Source organism: Argopecten irradians, chromosome 8, assembly GCF_041381155.1.
Source record: "Argopecten irradians isolate NY chromosome 8, Ai_NY, whole genome shotgun sequence".
Classification (NCBI taxonomy): Eukaryota; Metazoa; Mollusca; class Bivalvia; order Pectinida; family Pectinidae; genus Argopecten; species Argopecten irradians.
In genome coordinates, this window is record NC_091141.1 from 18813178 (window position 1) to 18838860 (window position 25683).

Sequence of the window (25683 nt, forward strand, 5' to 3'; positions counted from 1 at the left end):
CTTCTATTGTTGGTTTTTATGTTCATTCTACTTTACAACTAGACAATTAAACTGCAATAAGTGTCTAACAAGGGGGCTCGAACCCTGGACCCTAGTGTTATTTTCAGTGTCGTTAAGGAAGTGTTTGGTATAGTATGTAGAGGAAAAACCACCGACCAATGGTCAGGACTTTTCAACTGACCCACACTTTTACTGGTAAGGCAGTCGGAGGATGAAGGTTAGTGATGATGGAACACCCTAACTACTCCGCCACTTCTCCTGTGTAAGATCTAATTTAAGGTCACCTGAGATGAAGTCTCAAGTGGCCTATACTAATCACCTTTTGTCTGTCGTTACAAACAATTTACATCATAGGAATCACATCCCTTTGTTTCATAATCGGCCTGATCCATTGGAGTTCTCTTTGTTTTACTCCATCATTCTAATCTATCGGAGTAACTTCCCTTTGTTTCACTCTGTCATTCTGATCTGTCAGAGCTACTTCTCATTATAAAGTTCCGTCAGTCTGATCTCTCGGGAGTAACTTCCCTTTGTTTCACTCTGTCATTCTGATCTGTCAGAGCTACTTCTCATTATAAAGTTCCGTCAGTCTGATCTCTCGGAGTAACTTCCCTTTGTTTCACTCTGTCATTCTGATCGGTCAGAGCTACTTCTCATTATAAAGTTCCGTCAGTCTGATCTCTCGGGAGTAACTTCCCTTTGTTTCACTCTGTCATTCTGATCTGTCAGAGCTACTTCTCATTATAAAGTTCCGTCAGTCTGATCTCTCGGAGTAACTTCCCTTTGTTTCACTCTGTCATTCTGATCGGTCAGAGCTACTTCTCATTATAAAGTTCCGTCAGTCTGATCTCTCGGAGTAACTTCCTTTTGTTTCACTCTGTCATACTGATCTGTCAGAGCTACTTCTCATTATAAAGTTCTGTCAGTCTGATCTCTCGGAGTAACTTCCCTTTGTTTCACTCTGTCATTCTGATCCGTCGGAGCTACTTCTCATTATAAAGTTCCGTCAGTCTGATCTCTCGGAGTAACTTCCCTTTGTTTCACTCCATTATTCTGATACATCAGAGTGACTTCCCTTCGTTTCACTCAGTCGGCCCGATCTATAAGAGTTACTTCGCTTAGTTTCACTCCTGTTTGATCTATCGAAGTTACCTCCGTTCGTTTCATTCCGTTGTCTGATCCTTTGAGGTTATTTCCCTTCGTTTCACTCCATCAGCTTGATCTATCAGAGTTACTTCCCTTTGTTTTACTCCTTCTGTCTGATCTATCGAAGTTACCTCCGTTCGTTTCATTCCGTTGTCTGATCCTTTGGAGTTATTTCCCTTCGTTTCCCTCCATCAGCTTGATCTATCAGAGTTACTCCCCTTCGTTTCCCTCCATCAGCTTGATCTATCAGAGTTACTTCCCTTCGTTTCACTCCGTCAGCTTGATCTATGAGTTACTCCCCTTCGTTTCACTCCGTCAGCTTGATCTATCAGAGTTACTTCCCTTCGTTTCACTCCGTCAGCTTGATCTATGAGTTACTCCCCTTCGTTTCACTCCGTCAGCTTGATCTATCAGAGTTACTTCCCTTCGTTTCACTCCGTCAGCTTGATCTATGAGTTACTCCCCTTTGTTTCACTCCGTCAGCTTGATCTATCAGAGTTACTTCCCTTCGTTTCCCTCCATCAGCTTGATCTATCAGAGTTACTTCCCTTCGTTTCACTCCGTCAGCTTGATCTATGAGTTACTCCCCTTCGTTTCCTCCGTCAGCTTGATCTATGAGTTACTCCCCTTCGTTTCACTCCGTCAGCTTGATCTATCAGAGTTACTTTCGTTTCACTCCGTCAGCTTGATCTAGAGTTACTCCCCTTCGTTTCACTCCGTCAGCTTGATCTATCAGAGTTACTTCCCTTCGTTTCACTCCGTCAGCTTGATCTATCAGAGTTACTTCCCTTCGTTTCACTCCGTCAGCTTGATCTATGAGTTACTCCCCTTCGTTTCACTCCGTCAGCTTGATTTATCAGAGTTACTCCCCTTTGTTTCACTCCGTCAGCTTGATCTATCAGAGTTACTTCCCTTCGTTTCACTCCGTCAGCTTGATCTATGAGTTACTCCCCTTCGTTTCACTCCGTCAGCTTGATCTATCAGAGTTACTCCCCTTCGTTTCACTCAGTCAGCTTGATCTATCAGAGTTACTTCCCTTCGTTTCCCTCCATCAGCTTGATCTATCAGAGTTACTTCCCTTCGTTTCACTCCGTCAGCTTGATCTATGAGTTACTCCCCTTCGTTTCACTCCGTCAGCTTGATCTATCAGAGTTACTTCCCTTCGTTTCACTCCGTCAGCTTGATCTATCAGAGTTACTTCCCTTCGTTTCACTCCATCAGCTTGATCTATCAAAATAAATTCCCTTCGATTGGATGGGGGGTTGTTGTTATTAATTTGGGTATGTCCGTCTGTCTGTCTTTCTGTACCGCTTGGTTTGTCCGTCTGTCTGTCTTTCTGTACCGCTTGGTTTGTCCGTCTGTCTGTCTTTCTGTACCGCTTGGTTTGTCCGTCTGTCTGTCTTTCTGTACCGCTTGCAAATGGGCGTTTGTAATACACGCCTTCCAGTTACTATCACCGGAGCATTCTACCTTGGTAATCCTGCCAACAGTTTCCGGAACTAACCGCTGGTGAGATTAATAAGCACACGGACGTAGATCATTCATCAACATAATGTTCTACGACCATATCCGATTAAATACAGCTATATTTTACCAATATAAAATATCATTATACAATAGCAATACTCGTCCTATTGAAAATAGATATCGTAGCGTCCAACTGAAACAAATTTTTTGGGAAATTGCCACTATCTTTTGACTGTCGACTGAGTCAAGCAGACGCATGTTTTATGCATCAAAACTACATATCTACATTTATGGTTTTTAATAACAGTGAATGATAATAATACAGAAATTGTCAACATACGATTAATCAGCGATTTATACATATGTATTTCTAATCAAGACATCAAGTGTTCTGCAAGAAAAACGCCTCCGGATTGCAACTTCAACTTCAGTATTGTAGCGGAGGTAGTAACTCTTTAAGTTTAATTTGGGTTATAGTTGAAAAAATAAGTTAAAAATTAAAATATGATACTATGCTAGACTCTATAATAAATAACAAATCAATGTTGAACACACCGTGGTTAGAATAATTGTTTTATTAAATCTGTACGTGATCTTAACGATGTTGTGAATATATTTGTGGTAGAAGTGGTACCGGAAGTTATTTCCCGTGTAACTCCCGTTAGAGACGTGATGATCATTATGTAAGATACATGTATTCTTGACAGATATATATATAAAGATTAATCAAAAGTTCCGGTCATACATAATTTCTTTCATGATTTAATGGCAACGGAACGGGGAAAAAATAATAAATGATTTACAGCATTAAATTTTAACATAATTGCTTTCTTAAATTCTGCATGTACACTGCATTTACCAATTCTGAAATAGCTATATATGGAAAGTTTAAATGGTAAGATTTAGTTAAGATCTAGATCTAGTTAAGTTTTGCGAACTCAATTATGTCTACAAATACCAATTATGATCTGTGCTTACCTATCACCTCTCATATTAACAGGGTTGATAAAATATATCTAGAAAATTATTAAAGGCCAACTACCTTTGTGATTATATAATCTACGCTTAGATCAATTGCCATCGATAGGCTAGATGAAACAACTTCACTTGTGTTCGATAGATACAAAGTAGGCCAATTTGTGGTGACGCGTAACTGTCAACACGTGGATCATGTTTTATGAACAAAGACAAGAGGATATGTTTATAGCTGACCTCTGTCAGAGGGTCTCACGCCCGTCCACCCCAAAGACTCAATCGTAGGACGAACACAGACACAGAGGTAATATGTTTACATTTGACATCCATCATTTTTTACAAAGATCTATGAAAGCGCTTCACGTCGCCCGGTCGGAATATTTTTTCTCGTTTCTTTATACAATTGGTATTTAAAATAAATGTTTTTATCATATATAAGTATGTATTGTTTACATTTTTCCGAAATTCTATGAAAAACAACAATATACACGTAATGTTGAGTCAAAATGTAAACAAAGCCATGTGTTTCTTTTAAAAAAGTAGCCGTTTACGTTGCATAGAACATTTTCATACAAAAGTGCAAAGTTTAATGTTACCATGCAGTTATGGTAAATAAAATCGACTAGTATTTGCGTATAATGAACAAGCCTAGCAAGCGTAGATATTAAAAAAATGTATACAGTATATATATGCGTTACTTAAATCCAGATCAAACGCTTGAGTTCTTGATTGTGCGCTAAAGACTTGCTAAAATAATGACAGTATCTTAGCAAATCCCATTACAAATGAATCCGAATGTTTTGAAGCAATAAATGGAAGTGTCGAGTGTTAAAATTTGAGTTTGAGGTGTTTTGTACAAACGGAGCCGGGAATGGAAGCCGAGTCTCCGGTTAGTGTGAACTAATACGACCCGGGTCCAGCATTATGACGTCACACTATTATGACGTCATCGATTTCGATCCCAGTTACCAACATGTAGGCTGATGCAAGGAGTGATGATTGGCTTCCTCATCAAAAATGTCCTTCTTCCTCACACAGAAGGTTGATTTTCAGGTGGAAGGCGTGTCTCCTCGGACCTCCCAGATCCTACAGTCCGAAGATAACCCGGCCTCTACCTCCGATGGTTCAGTACCGAGTCTGAAGTCCAAGACAGCTAAGTCCAGCACGAAATCAAAGTCACAAAATCCTAAAACGGGGATCAAGTGCAATGATCTGCCTCGCCACGACCACCACGCCCGAAAATTACCGGAAAGGAAGCCGCACCTCAGGGCCGTCAAAACAGCCAGATGTCGGAAGAAGTCGAATCGATCAGTGGATAAAAATGAAGTTTTCAAGTTATGTGTTCATCCGCATCGGAAACGAGGGAGTTCCGCTTCTAAAGAACACATACAGCGTGATATCAGAACTCCGACAGCAGAGGAGATAAAACTAATAGAGGATATATCCCACAAGCTACCGGAGAAAACACTTTTCGATATCCTCTGTGGACACTTCGCCAAAGTTGGTTCTCATACCAGGGACGAATTCCTTCGTCGAGCGATCAAATGGCGACGGGGTACCACATACTCGAGGAACAATAGCCATTGTATAATCTGCTACCTACAGCGTCTGGTGGCCCAGCCGATACAGACCGATTACAATCGGATCACCTCCTGTGGCTTCAGTGCAAAGAAACATTATGACCGATACTCCCGCGTGAATCTTCGGCGGAATCAGGCAGACGACAAGGATATGCTCAATATCTGCAAGAAAGCTGATCTGATGCTGAAGAATTCTCAAGATAGGAAGACACCCCCTCCGCCACCTCCAGGTTCCTCTGCGCTCTCCTCAACTCCGTCCAAACTCCTTTTAAACATGCGAGAAACACCAGACTCGGAATATTCGGAAACCAATGCAGATCGTCTTCTTCAGATTTACTTGCAGCCTCGGCAACGAGACATACACCATCGGTGTCAGCCACGGTTACCTCCCTTCCTTCTAAATTCTGGCAGGCTCCCACCCGAAATGGCAGCCGTGTACAAAAGGAAAGCCCTCCGTGGTGGATTCCTGAAAAAGGACCATCCGCTCGAAAAGGATAAAAACAGAACTGACGCGGAAATCATAAAACAGATAACATATCCTATTTGTTCTCTGGGTCTCAGCTTCACCTTACCACAGCACAATAAGAACATTTCTGTACAGAGATCGGCCACTTCCCCGAGTATAAAACAGCCCATAATGTACAAACCAGCTCTTCCGATCCTCCCGCCTATCAAACGTAACATCTCTATTAATGTCAAAATTGGTTAAAACACGGAACTGTTTACTAAATCCGATTTCGTACCTTTGAGTACATTATGTTGTCAATAGTGATTTATATACTAGTACCCATATAATGAAATATTTGTATTTGCGCCTTTTCATGATATTTTATTACATATGTCAAAATTAGTGTTGATGTGTAAAATGAAAGACAATATTATCTGTATACCTGATATAACATCCCTTGTTAAAGTGTTGTCTGTCAGTTTTATTCTTGTATGGACATTCTATGCTTATAGAGCGTTCAGTGCTCAAATCAGATAAGCACGGTTTTTTGTTGTTGTAAATTACTACGGACATCTCGTATCGCTTTAACTTTTACAACGTGTTGGCGCTCTTGAGTGTATATGTTTGGTGTGTTGGCGCTCTTGTGTGTCCTGGCTTTGACGTGTTGGCGCTCTTTAGTGTATATTTTTGGTGTGTTGGCGCTCTTGTGTGTCCTGGCTTTGACGTTTAGGCGTTCTTTAGTGTGTAGGTTTGGTGTGTTGGCGCTCTTGTGTGTGTTCGGTTTGGTGTGTTGGCACTCTTGTGTGCACTAGCTTTGACGTGTTGGCGCTCTTGAGTGTGTAGGTTTGGTGTGTTGGCACTCTTGTGTGCCCTAGCTTTGACGTGTTGGCGCTCTTTAGTGTGTAGGTTTGGTGTGTTGGCGCTCTTGAGTGTGTAGCTTTGACTTGTTGGCGCTCTTGAGTGTGTAGGTTTGGTGTGTTGGCACTCTTGTGTGCCCTAGCTTTGACATGTTGGCGCTCTTTAGTGTGTAGGTTTGATGTGTTGGCGCTCTTGTGTGTCCTAGCTTTGACGTGTTGGCGCTCTTTAGTGTATATGTTTGGTGTGTTGGCGCTCTTGTGTCCCCTAGCTTTGACGTGTTGGCGCTCTTTAGTGTGTAGGTTTGGTGTGTTGGCGCTCTTGTGTGCCCTAGCTTTGACATGTTGGCGCTCTTTAGTGTGTAGGTTTGATGTGTTGGCGCTCTTGTGTGTCCTAGCTTTGACGTGTTGGCGCTCTTTAGTGTGTAGGTTTGGTGTGTTGGCGCTCTTGTGTGCCCTAGCTTTGACATGTTGGCGCTCTTTAGTGTGTAGGTTTGATGTGTTGGCGCTCTTGTGTGTCCTAGCTTTGACGTGTTGGCGCTCTTTAGTGTATATGTTTGGTGTGTTGGCGCTCTTGTGTCCCCTAGCTTTGACGTGTTGGCGCTCTTTAGTGTGTAGGTTTGGTGTGTTGGCGCTCTTGTGTGCACTAGCTTTGACGTGTTGGCGCTCTTAGTGTGTAGGTTTGGTGTGTTGGCGCTCTTGTGTCCACTAGCTTTGACGTGTTGGCGCTCTTAAGTGTGTAGGTTTGGTGTGTTGGCGCTCTTGTGTGCACTAGCTTTGACGTGTTTGCGCTCTTGAGTGTGTAGGTTTGGTGTGTTGGCACTCTTGTGTGCCCTAGCTTTGACGTGTTGGCGCTCTTTAGTGTGTAGGTTTGGTGTGTTGGCGCTCTTGTGTGCCCTAGCTTTGACATGTTGGCGCTCTTTAGTTGTAGGTTTTGTGTGTTGGCGCTCTTGTGTGCTACTAGCTTTGACGTGTTGGCGCTCTTTAGTGTGTAGGTTTGGTGTGTTGGCGCTCTTGTGTGTCCTAGCTTTGACGTGTTGGCGCTCTTTAGTGTGTAGGTTTTGATGTGTTGGCGCTCTTGTGTGTCCTAGCTTTGACGTGTTGGCGCTCTTTAGTGTGTAGGTTTGGTGTGTTGGCGCTCTTGTGTGCCCTAGCTTTGACATGTTGGCGCTCTTTAGTGTGTAGGTTTGATGTGTTGGCGCTCTTGTGTGTCCTAGCTTTGACGTGTTGGCGCTCTTTAGTGTATATGTTTGGTGTGTTGGCGCTCTTGTGTCCCCTAGCTTTGACATGTTGGCGCTCTTAAGTGTGTAGGTTTGGTGTGTTGGCGCTCTTGTGTGCACTAGCTTTGACATGTTGGCGCTCTTTAGTGTGTAGGTTTGATGTGTTGGCGCTCTTGTGTGTCCTAGCTTTGACGTGTTGGCGCTCTTTAGTGTATATGTTTGGTGTGTTGGCGCTCTTGTGTCCCCTAGCTTTGACATGTTGGTGCTCTTAAGTGTGTAGGTTTGGTGTGTTGGCGCTCTTGTGTGCACTAGCTTTGACGTGTTGGCGCTCTTTAGTGTGTAGGTTTGGTGATGTGTTGGCGCTCTTGTGTGTCCTAGCTTTGACGTGTTGGCGCTCTTTAGTGTATATGTTTGGTGTGTTGGCGCTCTTGTGTCCCCTAGCTTTGACGTGTTGGCGCTCTTAAGTATGTAATTTTGGTGTGTTGGCGCTCTTGTGTGCACTAGCTTTGACGTGTTTGCGCTCTTGAGTGTGTAGGTTTGGTGTGTTGGCGCTCTTGTGTGCCCTAGCTTTGACATGTTGGCGCTCTTTAGTGTGTAGGTTTGATTTGTTGGCGCTCTTGTGTGTCCTAGCTTTGACGTGTTGGCGCTCTTTAGTGTATATGTTTGGTGTTTGTTGGCGCTCGTGTCCCCTAGCTTTGACATGTTGGCGCTCTTTAGTGTGTAGGGTTGGTGTGTTGGCGCTCTTGTGTGCACTAGCTTTGACGTGTTGGCGCTCTTTAGTGTGTAGGTTTGATGTGTTGGCGCTCTTGTGTGTCCTAGCTTTGACGTGTTGGCGCTCTTTAGTGTATATGTTTGGTGTGTTGGCGCTCTTGTGTCCCCTAGCTTTGACGTGTTGGCGCTCTTAAGTATGTAGGTTTGGTGTGTTGGCGCTCTTGTGTGCACTAGCTTTGACGTGTTTGCGCTCTTGAGTGTGTAGGTTTGGTGTGTTGGCACTCTTGTGTGCCCTAGCTTTGACATGTTGGCGCTCTTTAGTATGTAGGTTTTGGTGTGTTGGCGCTCTTGTGTGCCCTAGCTTTGACGTGTTGGCGCTCTTTAGTGTGTAGGTTTGGTGTGTTGGCGCTCTTGTGTGCCCTAGCTTTGACATGTTGGTGCTCTTAAGTGTGTAGGTTTGGTGTGTTGGCGCTCTTGTGTGCCCTAGCTTTGACATGTTGGCGCTCTTTAGTGTGTAGGTTTGATGTGTTGGCGCTCTTGTGTGTCCTAGCTTTGACGTGTTGGCGCTCTTTAGTGTATATGTTTGGTGTGTTGGCGCTCTTGTGTCCCCTAGCTTTGACATGTTGGTGCTCTTAAGTGTGTAGGTTTGGTGTGTTGGCACTCTTGTGTGCCCTAGCTTTGACATGTTGGCGCTCTTTAGTGTGTAGGTTTGATGTGTTGGCGCTCTTGTGTGTCCTAGCTTTGACGTGTTGGCGCTCTTTAGTGTATATGTTTGGTGTGTTGGCGCTCTTGTGTCCCCTAGCTTTGACATGTTGGTGCTCTTAAGTGTGTAGGTTTGGTGTGTTGGCGCTCTTGTGTGCCCTAGGCTTTGACATGTTGGCGCTCTTTAGTGTATAGGTTTGGTGTGTTGGCGCTCTTGTGTGTCCTAGCTTTGACGTGTTGGCGCTCTTGTGTGTCCTAGCTTTGACATGTTGGCGCTCTTTAGTGTGTAGGTTTGATGTGTTGGCGCTCTTGTGTGTCCTAGCTTTGACGTGTTGGCGCTCTTTAGTGTATATGTTTGGTGTGTTGGCGCTCTTGTGTCCCCTAGCTTTGACATGTTGGTGCTCTTAAGTGTGTAGGTTTGGTGTGTTGGCGCTCTTGTGTCCCCTAGCTTTGACGTGTTGGCGCTCTTAAGTATGTAGGTTTGGTGTCTAATACTTTGTGTGTTGGCGCTCTTTGTCACATGTACAGGAAATTGTTTTTTGATGTGTTGGCGCTCTTAAGTGTTTTGAAGTTAAATGTGTTGTGCGCTCTTGAGTGTTGAGGTGTTTTTGACAAACGGAGCCGGGAATGGCGCCTTTGAGTGTGTAGTGTTTGACGTGTTGGCGTCCATTGCATTTGTGTGTCACCTATTATGACGTGACGTGTTGGCGCTCCAGTTTACCAACATGTGGCTGATGTTTGATGTGTTGGCTTCCTCATCAAAAATGTCCCTTCCTCACTTTGAAGTGTTGATTTTCAGTGTGGTTTGGTGTGTTGGCGTGCTCCTTTGACCTCCCTGATCCTACAGACGAAGATGTGTTGGCCTCTACCTTTGATGTAGGTTCAGTACCTTTGAGTGTTGAAGTCCAAGACAGCTAAGTGGTGCACGAAGCTTTCATTGTGTTCACAAAATCCTTGTGGGGATCAAGTGCAATGATCTGCCTCGTGTTGACCACCTCGATTGTGTGCCGAAAATTACCGGAAGTGAAGCCGCACCTTTCAGGGCCGTCAAAACAGCCAGATGTGTTCGGAACTCTTGTGTCGATCGATCAGTGGATAATGTGTTGAAGTTTTCAAGTTATGTGTTCATCCGCAGGTTTGAGGTGTCCGCTTCTAAAGAACACATGTGTGTGATATCAGCTTTGACAGCAGTGTTGGCGCTCTTAATAGTGTGAGGTATAGGTTTGGTGTGTTGGGAGAAAACACTAGCTTTGATATGTTGTGCGACACTTCGGGTTTGTGTGGTTCTCATACTAGCAGTGGACGAATTCCTTCGTCGAGCGATCAAATGTGCGACGGGGTATTGCACTTTGATGTTCGAGGAACAATAGCCATTGTATCATCTGCTACCTACAGCGTCTGGTGGCCCAGCCGATACAGACCGATTACAAATCGGATCACCTCCTGTGGCTTCAGTGCACTAGCTTTGACATTTGACCGATACTCCCGCGTGAATCTTCGGCGGAATCAGGCAGACGACTTGATATGTTGGCTGCTTGAATATCTGCAAGAAAGCTGATCTGATGTGCTGAAGCTTTTCTCAAGATAGGAAGACACCCCCCTCCGCCACCTCCAGGTTTCTGCGTGTTCTCCTCAATTGTGTCCAAACTCCTTTTAAACATGCGAGAAACACCAGACTCGGAATATTCGGAAACCTCTTGTGTGCCCTAGTTTGACAGATTTACTTGCAGTGTTAGGGGTGTGTTGGACATACACCATTGTGTGTCAGCCACGTGTTACCTCCCTCCTTCTAAATTCTGGCAGGCTCCCATGTGTTGGCGTTTGGCAGCCGTGTACAAAAGCTTTGCACTCCGTGGTGGATTCCTGAAAAAGGACCATCCGCTTGGAAAAGGATAAAAAACAGAACTGACGCGGAAATCATAAAACAGATAACATATCCTATTGTTTGTTCTCTGGGTCTCAGCTTCACCTTACCACAGCACAATAATTGAACATTTCTGTACAGAGATTGGCCACTTCTTTGAGTATAAAACAGCCCATAATGTACATGTGTTGGCGCTCTTGTGTGATCCTCCCGCCTATCATTTGGCGTAACATCTCTATTGTTGGTTACTTTGATGTGGAACTTGTTTACTAAATCCGATTTGACGTACCTTTGAGTACATTATGTTGTCAATAGTGAGGTTTATGTGTAGTACCCATATAATGCTATTTGTATTTGCGCCTTTTCACTTTGATGTGTTTTATTTACATATGTCAAAATATTGTGTTGATGTGTAAAAAGAAAGACAATATTGATCTGTATACCTGATATAACATCCCTTGTTAAAGTAGTTCTCTGTCAGTTTTATTCGGTGTATGGGCATTCTATGCTTATAGAGCGTTCAGTGCTCAAATCAGATAAGCATGTTTGGCGCTTTGTTGTTGTAAATGCGCTACGGACATGTGTATCGGGTGCACTAGCTTGTGTGACGGTGTTGGGCGTCTTTTAGTTGTTGTAGTTTTGTACGGGTCCCCGCTTCTTTGATCATGGAATTTTGGCGGTCTTTAGTGTGCTATGGGGTTGGTGGTGTTGGCGCTCTTTCGGCCCTTGGTGTGTCCCCTAGCTATTGACGTCGTTGGCGCTCTTTAGTGTGTATGTTTGTGTGTCGTTGGCGTCTCTTGTGTGTCCTAGCACTTTGACATGTTGGGTTGGCGCTCTTTAGTGTATATGTTTTTGATGTGTTGGCGCTCTTGTGTGTCACTAGCTTTGACGTGTTGGCGCTCTTTAAGTTGTTAGGTTTGGCTTGCTTGTTGTGGTTGGCGCTCTTGTGATCTGCACAGTCCTTTGACGTGTGTTTGCGACTCTTTTTGTTTTGTGGGTTGGTGTGTTTGGCACTCTTAAGTGTGCACTGTGCTTTGGTGTGTTGGCTCTCGTTGTGTCGTTGACGTGTTGGTTTGTGTTGGCGCTCTTTGAGTGTCCTAGCTTTGACGTTGTTGGCGCTCTTGTAGTGTATTGTGTTTGGTGTGTTCGCGCATCTCTTGTAGTGCAACTAGCTTTGAACCGTGTTGGAGCTTTTTTTGTTGTGTTGGATGATTGTGTGTTGGACGCTCTTGTGATGCCCTAGCTTTGACATGTTGGCGCTCCTTTATAGTGTAGGTTTGATGTGAATGGGGGCTCTTTTGTGTGTCTCATAGCTTTGTGGTTGTGGGCGCTCTTTAGTTGTTTATGTTTCCTGTGATTGGCCGCTCTTGTGTCCTGTCCTGCTAGCTTTGACGTGTTGGTAGCATTCTTTAATGTGGGTATGTTTGGTGTGTGTGGGCGCTCTTGGGGTCCCCATAGCTGTTGATACGTGTTTGGCGCTCTTGTGAGTTTGTAGGTTTGATGTGTTGGTGCTCTTGTGGGGTCTGGCTGTTGACGTGTTTGGCGCTCTTTAGTGTATAGGTTTGGTGTGTTGGCGCTCTTGTGTGGACCATAGCTTTGGACTGTGTTGGCGCTCTTAAGGTGTATTAGGTTTGTAACTAGCGCCGCTCGTGAGTCCCTAGACACGACAATGTTGGCGCTCTTAAGTGTGTAGCTTTTGATGTGTTGGCGCTCTTGAGTGTCCTAGCTTTGACGTGTTTGGCGCTCTTAAAGTGAGTAGGTTTGGTTGTGTTGGCGCTCTTGGTGTTGTCCTTAGCTTTGACGTGTTGGCGCTCTTGATGTGTTTGGGCTCTGTGTGTGTCCTAGCTTTGAGACTTGTTGGTGCTTCTTAAGTGTGTATATAGCGTTTTGCTCTTTAGTGTGTAGTTTTTGATGGTTGGCGCTCTTGTGTGTCCGTGGTTGGCGCTCGTTGTGTGTTCCGTAGCTTTGACGTGTTGGCGCTCTTTAGTGTATATTTTTGGTGTGTTGGACTGTGTTCGCTCTTGTGTGTGTCCTGGCTTGTTGTCCTTAGCTTTGACGTTTAGGCGTTCTTTAGTGTGTATGTTTGGTGTGTTGGCGCTCTTGTGTACCCCTAGCTTTGACGTGTTGGCTCTCTTAAGATTGTGTAGGTTTGGTGTGTTGGCGCTCTTGTGTGCCACTAGATTTGACATGTTGGCGCTCTTTAGTGTGTAGTGTTTGATGTGTTGGCGCTCTTGTGTGTCCTAGCTTTGACGTGTTGGCGCTCTTTAGTGTATATGTTTGGTGTGTTGGCGCTCTTGTGTCCCCTAGCTTTGACATGTTGGCGCTCTTTAGTGTGTAGGGTGGTGGTGTTGGCGCTCTTGGTGCACTAGGCTTTGACGTGTGTTGGCGCTCTTTAGTGTGTAGGTTTGGTGTGTGTTGGCGCTCTTGTGTGCACTATGCTTTGACGTGTTGGCGCTGCTTGAGTGTGTAGGTTTGGTGTGTTGGCACTCTTGTGTGCCCTAGCTTTTGACATGTTGGCGCTCTTTAGTGTATAGGTTTGGATGTGTTGACGCTCTGTGTGTCCCCTTAGCTTTTGACAGTTTGTTGGTGCTCTTAAGTCCCTAGCTGTGACGTGTTGGCGCTTTTTAGTATATGTTTGGTATGTTGGCACTCTTGTGTCCCCTAGCTTTGACATGGTTGGGCGCTCTTTAGTGTGTATGTTTGGTGTGTTGGCGTCTCTTGTGTGCCCTAGCTTTGACGTGTTGGCGCTCTTTAGTGTATATGTTTGGTGTGGTTGGCGCTCTTGTGTGTCCTAGCTTTGACGTGTTGGCGCTCTTTAAGTGTGTAGGTTTGGTGTGTTGGGCGCTCTTGTGTGTCCTAGCTTTGACATGTTGGCGCTCTTTAGTGTATAGGTTTGGTGTGTTGGCGCTCTTGTGTTGTCCTAGCGTTTGACGTGTTGGCGCTCTTTTAGTGTTTATGTTGATTGGTGTGTTGGCGCTCTTGTGTCCCCTGACTTTGACGTGTTGGCGCTCTTTAGTGTGTAGGTTTGGTGTGTTGGCGCTCTTGTGTGCACTAGCTTTGACGTGTTGGCGCTCTTTAGTGTGTATGGGTTTGGTGTGTTGGCGCTCTTGTGTCCCCTAGCTTTGACATGTTGGCGCTCTTTAGTGTGTAGGTTTGGATGTGTTGGCGCTCTTGTGTTGTCCTAGCTTTGACGTGTTGGCGCTCTTGTGTGTCTAGCTTTGGTGTGTTGGCGCTTCTTGTGTCCCACTAGCTTTGACGTGTTTGGCGCTCTTTAGTGTATAGGGTTGGTGTGTTGGCGCTCTTGTGTCCTCCTAGCTTTGACGTGTTGGCGCTTTTTTAGTGTGTATGTTTTGGTGTGTTGGCAATCTTGTGTGTGCCCTAGCTTTGACATGTTGGCGCTCTTAGGTAGTGTGTAGGTTTGGTGTGTTTGGCGCTCTTGTGTGTCCTAGCTTTGACGTGTTGGCGCTCTTAGTGTGTGTCCTTGGTGACGTGTTGGCGCTCTTGTGTGTCCTAGGGCTTTGACGTGTTGGCGCTCTTTGTGTGTCCTAGGCTTTGGACGTGTTGGCGCTCTTGTGTGTCCTAGCTTTGACGTGTTGGCGCTCTTGTGTCGTCTTATTGGATTGGCTGTGTCGGTCGAAAATGTTTGCGACATGTCGTTTTTGGTGGCTGTGTCGGTCGAATGATACAAGGATTAGGGTTGAAGTTTGTTGACGGCTATTTTTATTCAAGCTGAAGTGGTAGACAAGAATTCTCTCTCCCTCTCTGTCATGTGGCCTTAGCGGAGGCGGTGACTTAGGCAGATGTTAAGTGTGTGTGAGGCGGAAGTACCCAGTCAAGTCCCAAAACTCAGTCTCAGTCTCGGTCTAATTTTAGTCTGACTGGGGCCTATTGCGGCCCTCTTTTTATAATGATTAGGTACGTTGGGACAATGCTTGCCCCAAAGGTTACCCAGCTCATCATAAACTAACAAAATTTACTAATTTTAATCCAAAATACAGCCTTACCGGCGCCTGATGCAGGCTTAACAAAATAGAAATGTTTTGATTTTCTGACTGGACTTGGTTGAGGCTGGACAGAACCGCCTCTAATATGCACATTTTGCACAAACTATACTGCACAGATAAACAGGTGTGTGGACTACGTGATGTCCTGTCATTCCTTCCAGAACATTCCACGTAGCCCCTACCATACCCATACCTATTCGGTAACAATTAACTATAATCAGTTGGTCACCTAGTTTAACACGTGCATAGACCGTGCGATGTCCTGTCATGCTTTCCAGAACATCCAACGTAGTCACTACTAAGTAGTTGTAAGTAATTTACTGATATTTCGGTCACCTAGTTTGGCCATGCCTTAAAACAACAACCTAACTCTGGCTGCAAGAATGAGTAAATAATTCCGCGTTACTGACCTTTAAGTATACTATATATACACCACAATAATGCACAATGAAATCAAACACAGCCTAATAAGTATATACATGGTTGTTATTAAACAACTAATACTTGAACTCAAGTAAAATACATTATAGTTTAACTCAGCTTCGCGATCCACAATTATACACGATTTACATGACAACTTCTGTCAAGGTTCAACAGGTACCCCACTTCCTGTTTACCTAGCGGGAATACTCAAATATCATATCCATCACTAATGATATTCATGGGGACTTAAGCAAGACTACCAGCCTGCCTACCTCTGTAGGGTTAGTGTCTTGAGCGCTGTAGGTTTGGTGCGTTTGTGTTCTTCAGTGCTGTAGGTTTGGTATGTTGGCGTTCTTGTGTGTGTGATTTTGTGTTTGTGCTCTTAAGTGCTGTAGGCTTGGTTTGATAGCGTTCCTGCCTGTTGTAAGTTTCATGCGTTGGCGCTCTTGAGTGCTGTAGATCTGGCATGTTGGCGCTCTAGAGTGTGTAGGTTTGGTGTTTTGGCGCTCTAGAGTGTGAAGGTTTGGTGTTTTGGCGCTCTTGAGTGTAGGTTTAGTGTGTTGGCGCTCCTGCCTGCTGTAGGTCTGGTGTGTTTGCGCTCTTGAATGCTGTAGGTCTGGTGTGTTTGCGCTCTTGAATGCTGTAGGTCTGGTGTGTTTGTGCTCTTGAATGCTGTAGGTCTGGCGTGTTTGCGCTCTTGAATGCCTTAGGTTGGCTTGTTGGCATACTTGCGTGCGGTAGTTTTGAAGAAATTTCCGGCTTTCTTTGATTTCTAGAATTTCACAAAAACACGATGAGAGCAGTTACCCCATCAACAAGGCAGTCACAACATCTCTGTAACATTTCCAAAGACTGTCGGAATTGTGTGATATGTTGTGAATGCCTTGTTGATCCAGAAGCTGCTTGTTTTGATGTTTTGTACCACCTTCAACAATGTTTGAGAAAGGCATGACATCTGCATTAACACCACGTTTGATACAGGAGCAAGTTAATACTATCCAAGTTACTATATATATCCACCAGAAAACACCAAAAGCTTGAAGAGAGTTTTACATAGTTCTTTACAGGTGATGAATTTATGTTAAGAATTTGCCTGGGTAAATTCTAATTACTAAAAATGTGGCCAAGCTACTACTAAGTGTTTACATCCATCAACATTAATCGGCAAAGACTGACAAAATTGATCTCAATCTGGTCTCACCGACACCTGGTCACTCAAAGTTTAATTAGTATCACTTCACACTATCATTCTTATGGAGACATAATTGTGCTATCTATATTTTGATATATTGACTAGGGTTACATTTTTAACAAAGCGAGATAGCCCTGATAAATAACTGGACTGGTTTGTACCAGCAGGTGTGACGAAGTGGACTGGATACATTGACAAGATTTGATGGTCATAAATGATGTCTAAGGAACAAATAAGCAAAATCACTGCCTCTGCCAGAAACCAAACTCAAGAAATCTGGTTTACTAGACTACTGCTCAATCTATCAAGCTAAAGAGAAGGTAATATCAACCACAGCAGTGAGAGGTATTTCACAGCTAATGTTAGTATTCATAAGAGCTACAGTGCTACCTCACTGAAAAGGTTTATTACAGCAAGTATTCACTAGGGCTACAGTGCTACCTCACTGAAGAGGTTTATCACAGCTAGTATTCACTGGGGCTACAGTACTACCTCACTGAAGAGGTTTATCACAGCTAGTATTCACTGGGGCTACAGTACTACCTCACTGAAGAGGTATATCACAGCTAGTATTCACTGGGACTACAGTGCTACCTCACTGAAGAGGTTTATCACAGCTAGTATTCACTAGGGCTACAGTGCTACCTCACTGAAGAGGTATATCACAGCTAGTATTCACTAGGGCTACAGTGCTACCTCACTGAAGAGGTATATCACAGCTAGTATTCACTAGGGCTACAGTACTACCTCACTGAAGAGGTATATCACAGCTAGTATTCACTGGGGCTACAGTGCTACCTCACTGAAGGGGTATATCACAGCTAGTATTCACTGGGGCTACAGTACTACCTCACTGAAGAGGTACATCACAGCTAGTATTCACTGGGGCTACAGTGCTACCTCACTGAAGAGGTATATCACAGCTAGTATTCACTGGGGCTACAGTGCTACCTCACTGAAGAGGTATATCACAGCTAGTATTCACTGGGGCTACAGTGCTACCTCACTGAAGAGGTATATCACAGCTAGTATTCACTGGGGCTACAGTGCTACCTCACTGAAGAGGTATATCACAGCTAGTATTCACTGGGGCTACAGTGCTACTTCACTGAAGAAGTATATCACAGCTAGTATTCACTGGGGCTACAGTGCTACCTCACTGAATAGGTTTATCACAGCTAGTATTCACTGGGGCTACAGTGACTACCTCACTGAAGAGGTTTATCACAGCTAGTATTCACTGGGGCTACAGCTACTACTCTCACTGAAGAGGTTTACATCACAGCTAGTATTCACTGGGGCTACAGTGCTACCTCACTGAAGAGGTATATCACAGCTAGTATTCACTAGGGCTACAGTGCTACCTCACTGAAGAGGTATATCACAGCTAGTATTCACTGGGGCTACAGTGCTACCTCACTGAAGAGGTATATCACAGCTAGTATTCACTGGGGCTACAGTGCTACCTCACTGAAGAGGTTTATCACAGCTAGTATTCACTGGGGCTACAGTACTACCTCACTGAAGAGGTATATCACAGCTAGTATTCACAAGGGCTACAGTGCTACTACTCACTGAAGAGGTTGGGGCTACAGTGCTACCTCACTGAAGAGGTATATTCACAGCTAGTATTCACTGGGGCTACAGTGCTACCTCACTGAAGAGGTATATCACAGCTAGTATTCACTGGGGCTACAGTGCTACCTCACTGAAGAGGTATATCACAGCTAGTATTCACTGGGGCTACAGTACTACCTCACTGAAGAGGTATATCACAGCTTGTATTCACTGGGGCTACAGTGCTACTACCTCACTGAAGAGTTAACAGTAGTACATCACAGCTAGTATTCACAGCTAGTATTCACTGGGGCTACAGTACTACCTCACTGAAGAGGTATATCACAGCTAGTATTCACTGGGGCTACAGTACTACCTCACTGATAGAGGTATATCACAGCTAGTATTCACTGGGGCTACAGTGCTACCTCACTGAAGAGGTATATCACAGCTAGTATTCACTGGGGCTACAGTGTACTACCTCACTGAAGAGGTTTATAACAGCTAGTATTCACTGGGGCTACAGTACTACCTCACTGAAGAGGTTTATCACAGCTAGTATTCACTGGGGCTACAGTGCTACCTCACTGAAGAGGTTTATCACAGCTAGTATTCACTGGGGCTACAGTGCTACCTCACTGAAGAGGTTTATCACAGCTAGTATTCACTGGGGCTACAGTACTACCTCACTGAAGAGGTTTATCACAGCTAGTATTCACTGGGGCTACAGTACTACCTCACTGAAGAGGTTTATCACAGCTAGTATTCACTGGGGCTACAGTACTACCTCATGAAGAGGTATATCACAGCTAGTATTCACTGGGGCTACAGTACTACCTCACTGAAGAGGTATATCACAGCTAGTATTCACTGGGGCTACAGTGCTACCTCACTGAAGAGGTACATCACAGCTAGTATTCACTGGGGCTACAGTGCTACTACCTCACTGAAGAGGTTTATAATCACAGCTAGTATTCACTGGGGCTACAGTACTACCTCACTGAAGAGGTTTATCACAGCTAGTATTCACTGGGGCTACAGTGCTACCTCACTGAAGAGGTTATATCACAGCTAGTATTCACTGGGGCTACAGTGCTACCTCACTGAAGAGGTATATCACAGCTAGTATTCACTGGGGCTACAGTACTACCTCACTGAATAGGAGTGTTATAGCACAGTAGTATTCACTGGGGCTACAGTATAATCCATCATCTTTTTCACAACGTTGAAAGTTCAAGCAAGGCTAAAATGAGGCCATAGCCCAAGGTAGATAAAGAATAGAAAATACCAGAGGCCAAATTTTAGTTCTGTTTTAATCATAAAATAGGAGCAGCAGATACTATGGATACATTCTACATGGAAGGCGACCAAACAGACATCCATGTCAGACAATTGGGCGTGATTTTCACAGATATTCACATTAAACCTACAGGTTTTGAACATATTAAAAGCAAGATAACTTTAGATTACCTGATTGGAACAGTAGTGTTGGAAGTTTTTAACAATATGTAATTTGATTTATTTTGTTGCACTCATTTCTTTTATTGGTTTTAGATCTTTGAGGTCACAGATGATGTCACATTAACCATGTTTTGTTAGAAGCAAGATAACTTTAGAATTACCTGATTGAAACAGGTTGTTTAGTTTTTTAACAATAATCCTTTGTTTACTCATTTCATTGTAAGCTTTGAGGTTGTTTTTGTTGATTTGTGTGGGTTCAGGGACTAATGTACAGCACCACTGCAGGTACATTAAGACATCATGTTCACTACAAAAACAGACATGCGCTTTCTACCATGTGGCTACACACTAATGCACTGATAATTGGTTAGATCTTTGAGGTCCACTTATAAAATGTCAATAGGATAATAAAACTGAACTATTATCTGAACACAATTTAACACATTTAACAGTTCTCAATAAGACGCGATGGTTTCACGATATTGCGACGCGGATAGCGACGATCACACTAGTCGTGTTTGGACATGGATTTGGTGGGCGTTGGTGGTACACTGAGAGTCTTTGGTGTACTTGTACCATCATTGGACTAGAGTTAATACGGGGTTGGTCATTCTCAGCTCGGTGGTAACAACAGGATTTGGTACAACGGAAGTTACTGATGGCGCACTGACAAAGAATGGTACACCAGAAGTATTGGTTTCTGGTGGTTCAATGTTACAGTTTGGATTACATGCGCGTATTTGATCCACATGTCGTTTCCAATTCATTTCGTCCACCTGAATAATATAGGTCATTGGTCCAAGTTTTCGGACAACTATACCCTTGATCCAAGAAGGTTTCTTTGGGTTACTGCGATAATCACGAGTATTTTAACTACATCGCCTATTTGGAACACACGAGTTTTCAAAACCTTGTTGGTGTAGTTTTCCTCTGTATATGTCCAGATAGGTCTGGGCGCATGGACATCCAGTCGCGTCCTTAATTTCCGTCCGAGGATCAGTTCACTGGGCGTCATTTTTTGTCAACGTATGCGGTGTTGTACAGGATAAGAGAAAAGAAGCCAGTTTATGATTTAAATTTCCTACCTCACTTGACACTGATTTCATCGCTTGCTTAAAAGTACGTACAGCTCTCTCTGCCTCGCCATTAGAGCTGGGGTGATACGCGGCAGATCGAAGGTGACGAATGCCATTTTCACGTAGTAGAAATGTTGAAAAACTCAGCCGCTGTAAACTGTGGTCCGTTGTCATACACGAGTTCACGTGGCAAATCCATAGGAAGAGAATATGTATCTCAAAGCACTAATGGTTGATGTCGTGGTTGTGGATGACATGCGTACTACCTCTAACCATTTTGAGTGTGCGTCAACCACGATCATAAACATCTCACCCATGAATGGGCCGGCGAAGTCAATGTGTATACGGTCCCATGGTGATGACGGCCACCTCCAAGGATTGGCAGGTGATTTGGGTGCATTCGGTAGAACCTTCCTACAATCTTCAAGGTTGACACTACTCTCTGCTCTAATATCAACATCGATGCGAGGCCACCAGGCATGCAACCTTGCTAAAGATTTATCCTTACCATGCCAGGGTTTGAGGTGTATATATTCATCCAAGATTTCCTTACAAAATTGATCAGGTAGTATTACCCGAACTCCTCGGAGTAAGCATCCCTCCTCAGTAGGGTCAGTTCATCGCGGAGTTTGTAATATGGATGCAAATCATCCCCATCCTGAACCTTTGGCCATCCACTCCTTGTAAACTGCACTACTCTCGCCAACACTGGGTCATTCTTGGTCGTATATATACGATGCGCGACGCAGTGACAGGTAAACTGTTTACCTGCATCCTATTCACTAGTTGTGCTTCTTCATAGAAACATAATGGTCATCAGCTTCATTTTCCTCCCCATTTACTGGCAAAAACGTGATAATGCTTTACATCAGAACATTTATGTTTCCGTTCTTGCTTGTAGGGCTACGAAAAATTTGATACCAAATTGATATGCGGACAATTGTATAGCCCATTCGCTGCAGTCGCGACGCGGCCAAAACAGGAATTCCTTTCTTTGGTCCTAAAATGGTGGTCAATGGTTTGTGATCCGTCAATAACCTGAAACGCCTCCCATATAGGTGGACTGATGAAATTTCTTATTCCGAAAATTATAGCTAATGCTATCCTTTTCGATTTGCGAATAATTCCGCTCTAGATGTAAGAGTACGCGAGACGTATGCAATCGGCTGGTCGACTTGACTCGATGGTTGCGAAATAACAGCGACGAGTCCATAAGCTGAAGCATCTACTGCCAATGTCAATGGTTTTTTTTGGGGATCATAATGAACCATGACTTCAGATGAAACTAAAAAAGTTCCTTGATTTCCTCACAAGCACGTGCACATGCTGGAGTCCACTTCCACTCCACATCGTTGGACAGCAAATGAGTGAGCGGCTCCAGTACAGTAGCCATGTTCGGAATAAATTTCCGATAATAGTTTACGATTCCAAGCCAAGATTGGAGCTCGCGTTTGTTTTCTGGATCAGCAAGTTTCAGAATAGCTTCAACTTTCTTAGGTGAAGGGTGAATGCCGTCCTTGTTTACCTTGAAAGCGAAATATTCAACTTCATCGCGGAGGAAGTAGCACTTGTCTTTCCTCAGGCGAATACCGAAATCTTCGAGTCGCTGAAGCGTTGTATTCAGGTTTTTTCGGTGTGTTCCGTTTCTGACCCTGTGATTAGGATATATCATCCAAATATACATCCTACTCCCACAATTCCTTGCAGGACTTGATCCATGGTCCGCTGAAAAATAGCGGGGGCTGCGGCCACTCCGAACGGAAGGCGAGTGTATCGGTATAATCCCTGGTGAGTGTTAATGGTTACCAACTTTTGTGAATCCTCATCCAACAGTACTTGCTGGTAAGCACTAGTCAGGTCAAGTTTAAAACTTCTCACCACCATTTTAACTTGGTAAACAACTCTTCACTTGTTGGTAATGGATACTCCGGAACATCACAGGTACGGGTTTAGTGTGTACCTTATAGTCACCACAGATCCTCACAGACCCATGGGGTTTCATAAAACAGGTACAATCGGTGTGCCCCAATCAGAGCTTTCCACACGTTTCAGGATTCCTGCCTTTTCTAGTCGTTCAAGCTCATTGCTGATTTTGTCCCTAAGTGCAAAAGGCACTGGCCTTGGCTTGAAAAACTTGGGTGTGACCTTTTCTTGTAGTCTGAGCGTAGCAGTAACCCCTTTGACAGTACCCAGTTCCTCCTCGTTGAAGACCTCATATTTCTGGAATAGTTCATCCTCTAAGTTTCCATCAATGGTGTACTTGTAAGACCTGCCAATTTAGTATTCAAATACGACTCAACCAGTTCCTTCCCAACAGTGCTGGGTCCATCCGCTTTGACAACTAGTAATGATAAAGGCTACTTTTGTCCTTCATAATTCACAGTCACCAACTTCTCACCCACTACTGGTAATATCTGACCAGTGTAAGTCCTTAGAACTGTTGATGTTTTGCTTAACTGGTAACCAAACTTCTGTTTATACTCCTTCTCTGACATTAAGGTTACTGAACACCTGTGTCCAACTCCATTTTCAATGGCTTGTTGTCGATAATCAAATCAATTTTGATTTTTCCTTTTGTCGGCCAGATTTAATAGAAAACAACGGCCATGCATATTTCAGTTCTGTTTCCTGAATATCAGTAGTATCTGTGTCGGAGTCTACAAAGTTCACTTTCGGATTCTTTTTCTTTACTTTGTGTCCCTTTTTGCTGACAGTACTTTCAGTACTTTGATGTCCGCGCTGTTGTGTTTACATGATGACGAGACTTGCACATTTTGCTAAGATGACCCGTTTCCTTGCACTTATGACATTTACTGTTCTTGTAATAACACTTCTCTTCACTGTGGTTGCTTTTCCCACAACGGAAGCATTGTGAAAATACCTTGTGTGCCCTTTCCTCATTTTTACTTTCATCTACGGTGTAGCTTTCCTTAAGTTTGCGGGATTCACAATCTGCCAACTCCATACTGACGGCAATGTCCATCGCTCTTTTCAATGTTAGATCAGCCTCGGATAGTAATTTACGCTGAGTAGCAGCTGACGTCAGCCCACACACGAATCTATCACGTAGGGCATCATTCAAAAACCCTTCAAAATTACAATGTTCACTAAGTTTTCGAAGTTCATGAGCCAAAAATTGACTCACCGTTTCTCCCTCCTTCTGTTTCCGCTGATGAAACTTGAACCTTTCGGCGATTATTAATGGTTTTGGCTTCAAATGACTGCGAATCGCAGTTATCAGCTCATCGTAGGTTTTGTCACTGGGCTTGGCCGGACTAACAATGTTCCTTATCAACCCGTACGTCTTACTACCACAGACGGTTTAGTAATATAGCACGTTGTTGATTTTCCTCGTCGACTTCGTTTTAGCTACAAAATAGTGTTCTAAGCGTTCGACGTACTCGTCCCAGTTATGAGAATTTATGTCAATTCTTCGTTGTTTCCAGTGTTTTACTGCCATACCTTGCAGTTTTTCTGTTTCGGCGTTGTTCGATGTAATTTATGTTGTTCTCGTCGCCAACTGTTGTGTTTGTGTGGGTATTCAGGGTGTTTAAAAGAACACGCACACTGCATGGTTAACATTAAGACATTTAATCATGGAGTCAAAAACTACAAAACAGACATTGCGCGTTGATCAAATACCGGTACCATGTGGCTACACACTAAATGCAAACTGATAATGACAAGATACTGACATGACATAACAGTTTTTTTCCATTGGACGAGTAGAATTGTTACGTCATGACAGTACTTATGATGTTCATTAACCCATTGACCTTGATTGCAGTGGCGAAGGTCAAATCTGATTCATTTGCAAGTGTTTGTTTGTTTGTTTCGTGATCGGAATTTGAAGGTACATTTAACACAGCCAGGTTTCTTGTAAGGATGGCAACGACCATGTTAGCGGTGTTTGCTGTATTGTAATGAATGTGCTTATGTGTTTGTCACCAAAGCACTGCCTCAGATTTAAAACCAAATCTCAAGATTGCTTGTTAAATTGTTTTAACCTGTTAATATGGACAATAAATAACTGGTTTAAAATGGTGTGTAGATTGATATAGAAGCTTTCAGGGACATGCAGACACAACCATAATAGCTAGCAAACCGTACATTTGTATTCATCAAAAACAACCTAAGATAACATAAACAATTTATATAGGTCTTGAGTGATAAACCCTAAAGACCCAAAAGAATTAAAAAACTAGCTGTAATATTCAGCAATCTGATTTGTTTCTTACATTCATCTACAAAACTGTTGTACTGGTAGATTAATTATCTATCAGTCAAGACTGATAATTTAACAAATGGAAAATTTACTTTCAATAGATGACGGAGATCCACTTCATTTGAAAAATTAATTGATAAGTTCAATAATTAAAAAGGGCTAAAGAAACTCATTCTCTTGACACAGGGACGGAGTATAACAACACTGTCCAAACGATGGCGGGTTATAACGATGAACTTGGCACCACAACATCATCGAGAAACAAATCTATTAGCGAAGGACTGCAACCATAAATACATGGTCTGGTATCAGGGTCTCACGGGGAAATAGCATTGATTGTTTACATCAGAAAAAGTCTCACTCAAGATTGTAATGTTCTGCAATGTTTGTAGACGACATGGTACTTCCTTCAATTGATTTTAATTCCTCCAATGATCACTACACACAAAATCACAAATACTGTAAACAGAACACACGAAGTGCGTAGCATTATACTGCAGCAGAAGTAACCATCAATCATTTTACTATCTTAATAAGGCTGCATGGAAACCCATATCATTTTATTATCATTAAATACGGCTGCATTAGTATACACCACATCATTTTACTAATCTTAACATCGGCTGAATGGTTAACCACAAATAACATTTACACTTCCTTAATACTAGATGCTTGGGTAATCCCACATCATTTTACTTTTTAATATGGCTACATAGTAATTTACCCACCATCACATTTACTTCTTTACATACGGACTGACATGGTATACCACCACAAT

The 25683-nt window shown here is 43.5% G+C and overlaps 3 protein-coding genes across 3 annotated transcripts; 1 reads left to right on the forward strand and 2 right to left on the reverse strand.

The window, feature by feature from the left end:
• Positions 1 to 7201: 7201 nt before the first annotated feature.
• Positions 7202 to 8707, reverse strand: LOC138329766 (protein FAM186A-like). Its single transcript, XM_069277056.1, has one exon. The coding sequence runs from the start codon at positions 8705 to 8707 to the stop codon at positions 7202 to 7204; it is 1506 nt and encodes a 501-aa protein (XP_069133157.1).
• Positions 8708 to 16187: 7480 nt separating this feature from the next.
• LOC138329767 (uncharacterized) lies at positions 16188 to 18937 on the forward strand. The gene is made up of 3 exons (XM_069277058.1): positions 16188 to 16312; positions 17379 to 17805; positions 18617 to 18937. Exons 1-3 carry the CDS (start codon positions 16188 to 16190, stop codon positions 18935 to 18937), a joined length of 873 nt encoding a protein of 290 aa, XP_069133159.1.
• Positions 18938 to 22678: 3741 nt separating this feature from the next.
• LOC138329768 (uncharacterized) lies at positions 22679 to 24579 on the reverse strand. The gene is made up of 3 exons (XM_069277059.1): positions 24419 to 24579; positions 23407 to 23988; positions 22679 to 22949 (listed from the first exon to the last, which is right to left on the reverse strand). Exons 1-3 carry the CDS (start codon positions 24577 to 24579, stop codon positions 22679 to 22681), a joined length of 1014 nt encoding a protein of 337 aa, XP_069133160.1.
• Positions 24580 to 25683: the final 1104 nt, after the last annotated feature.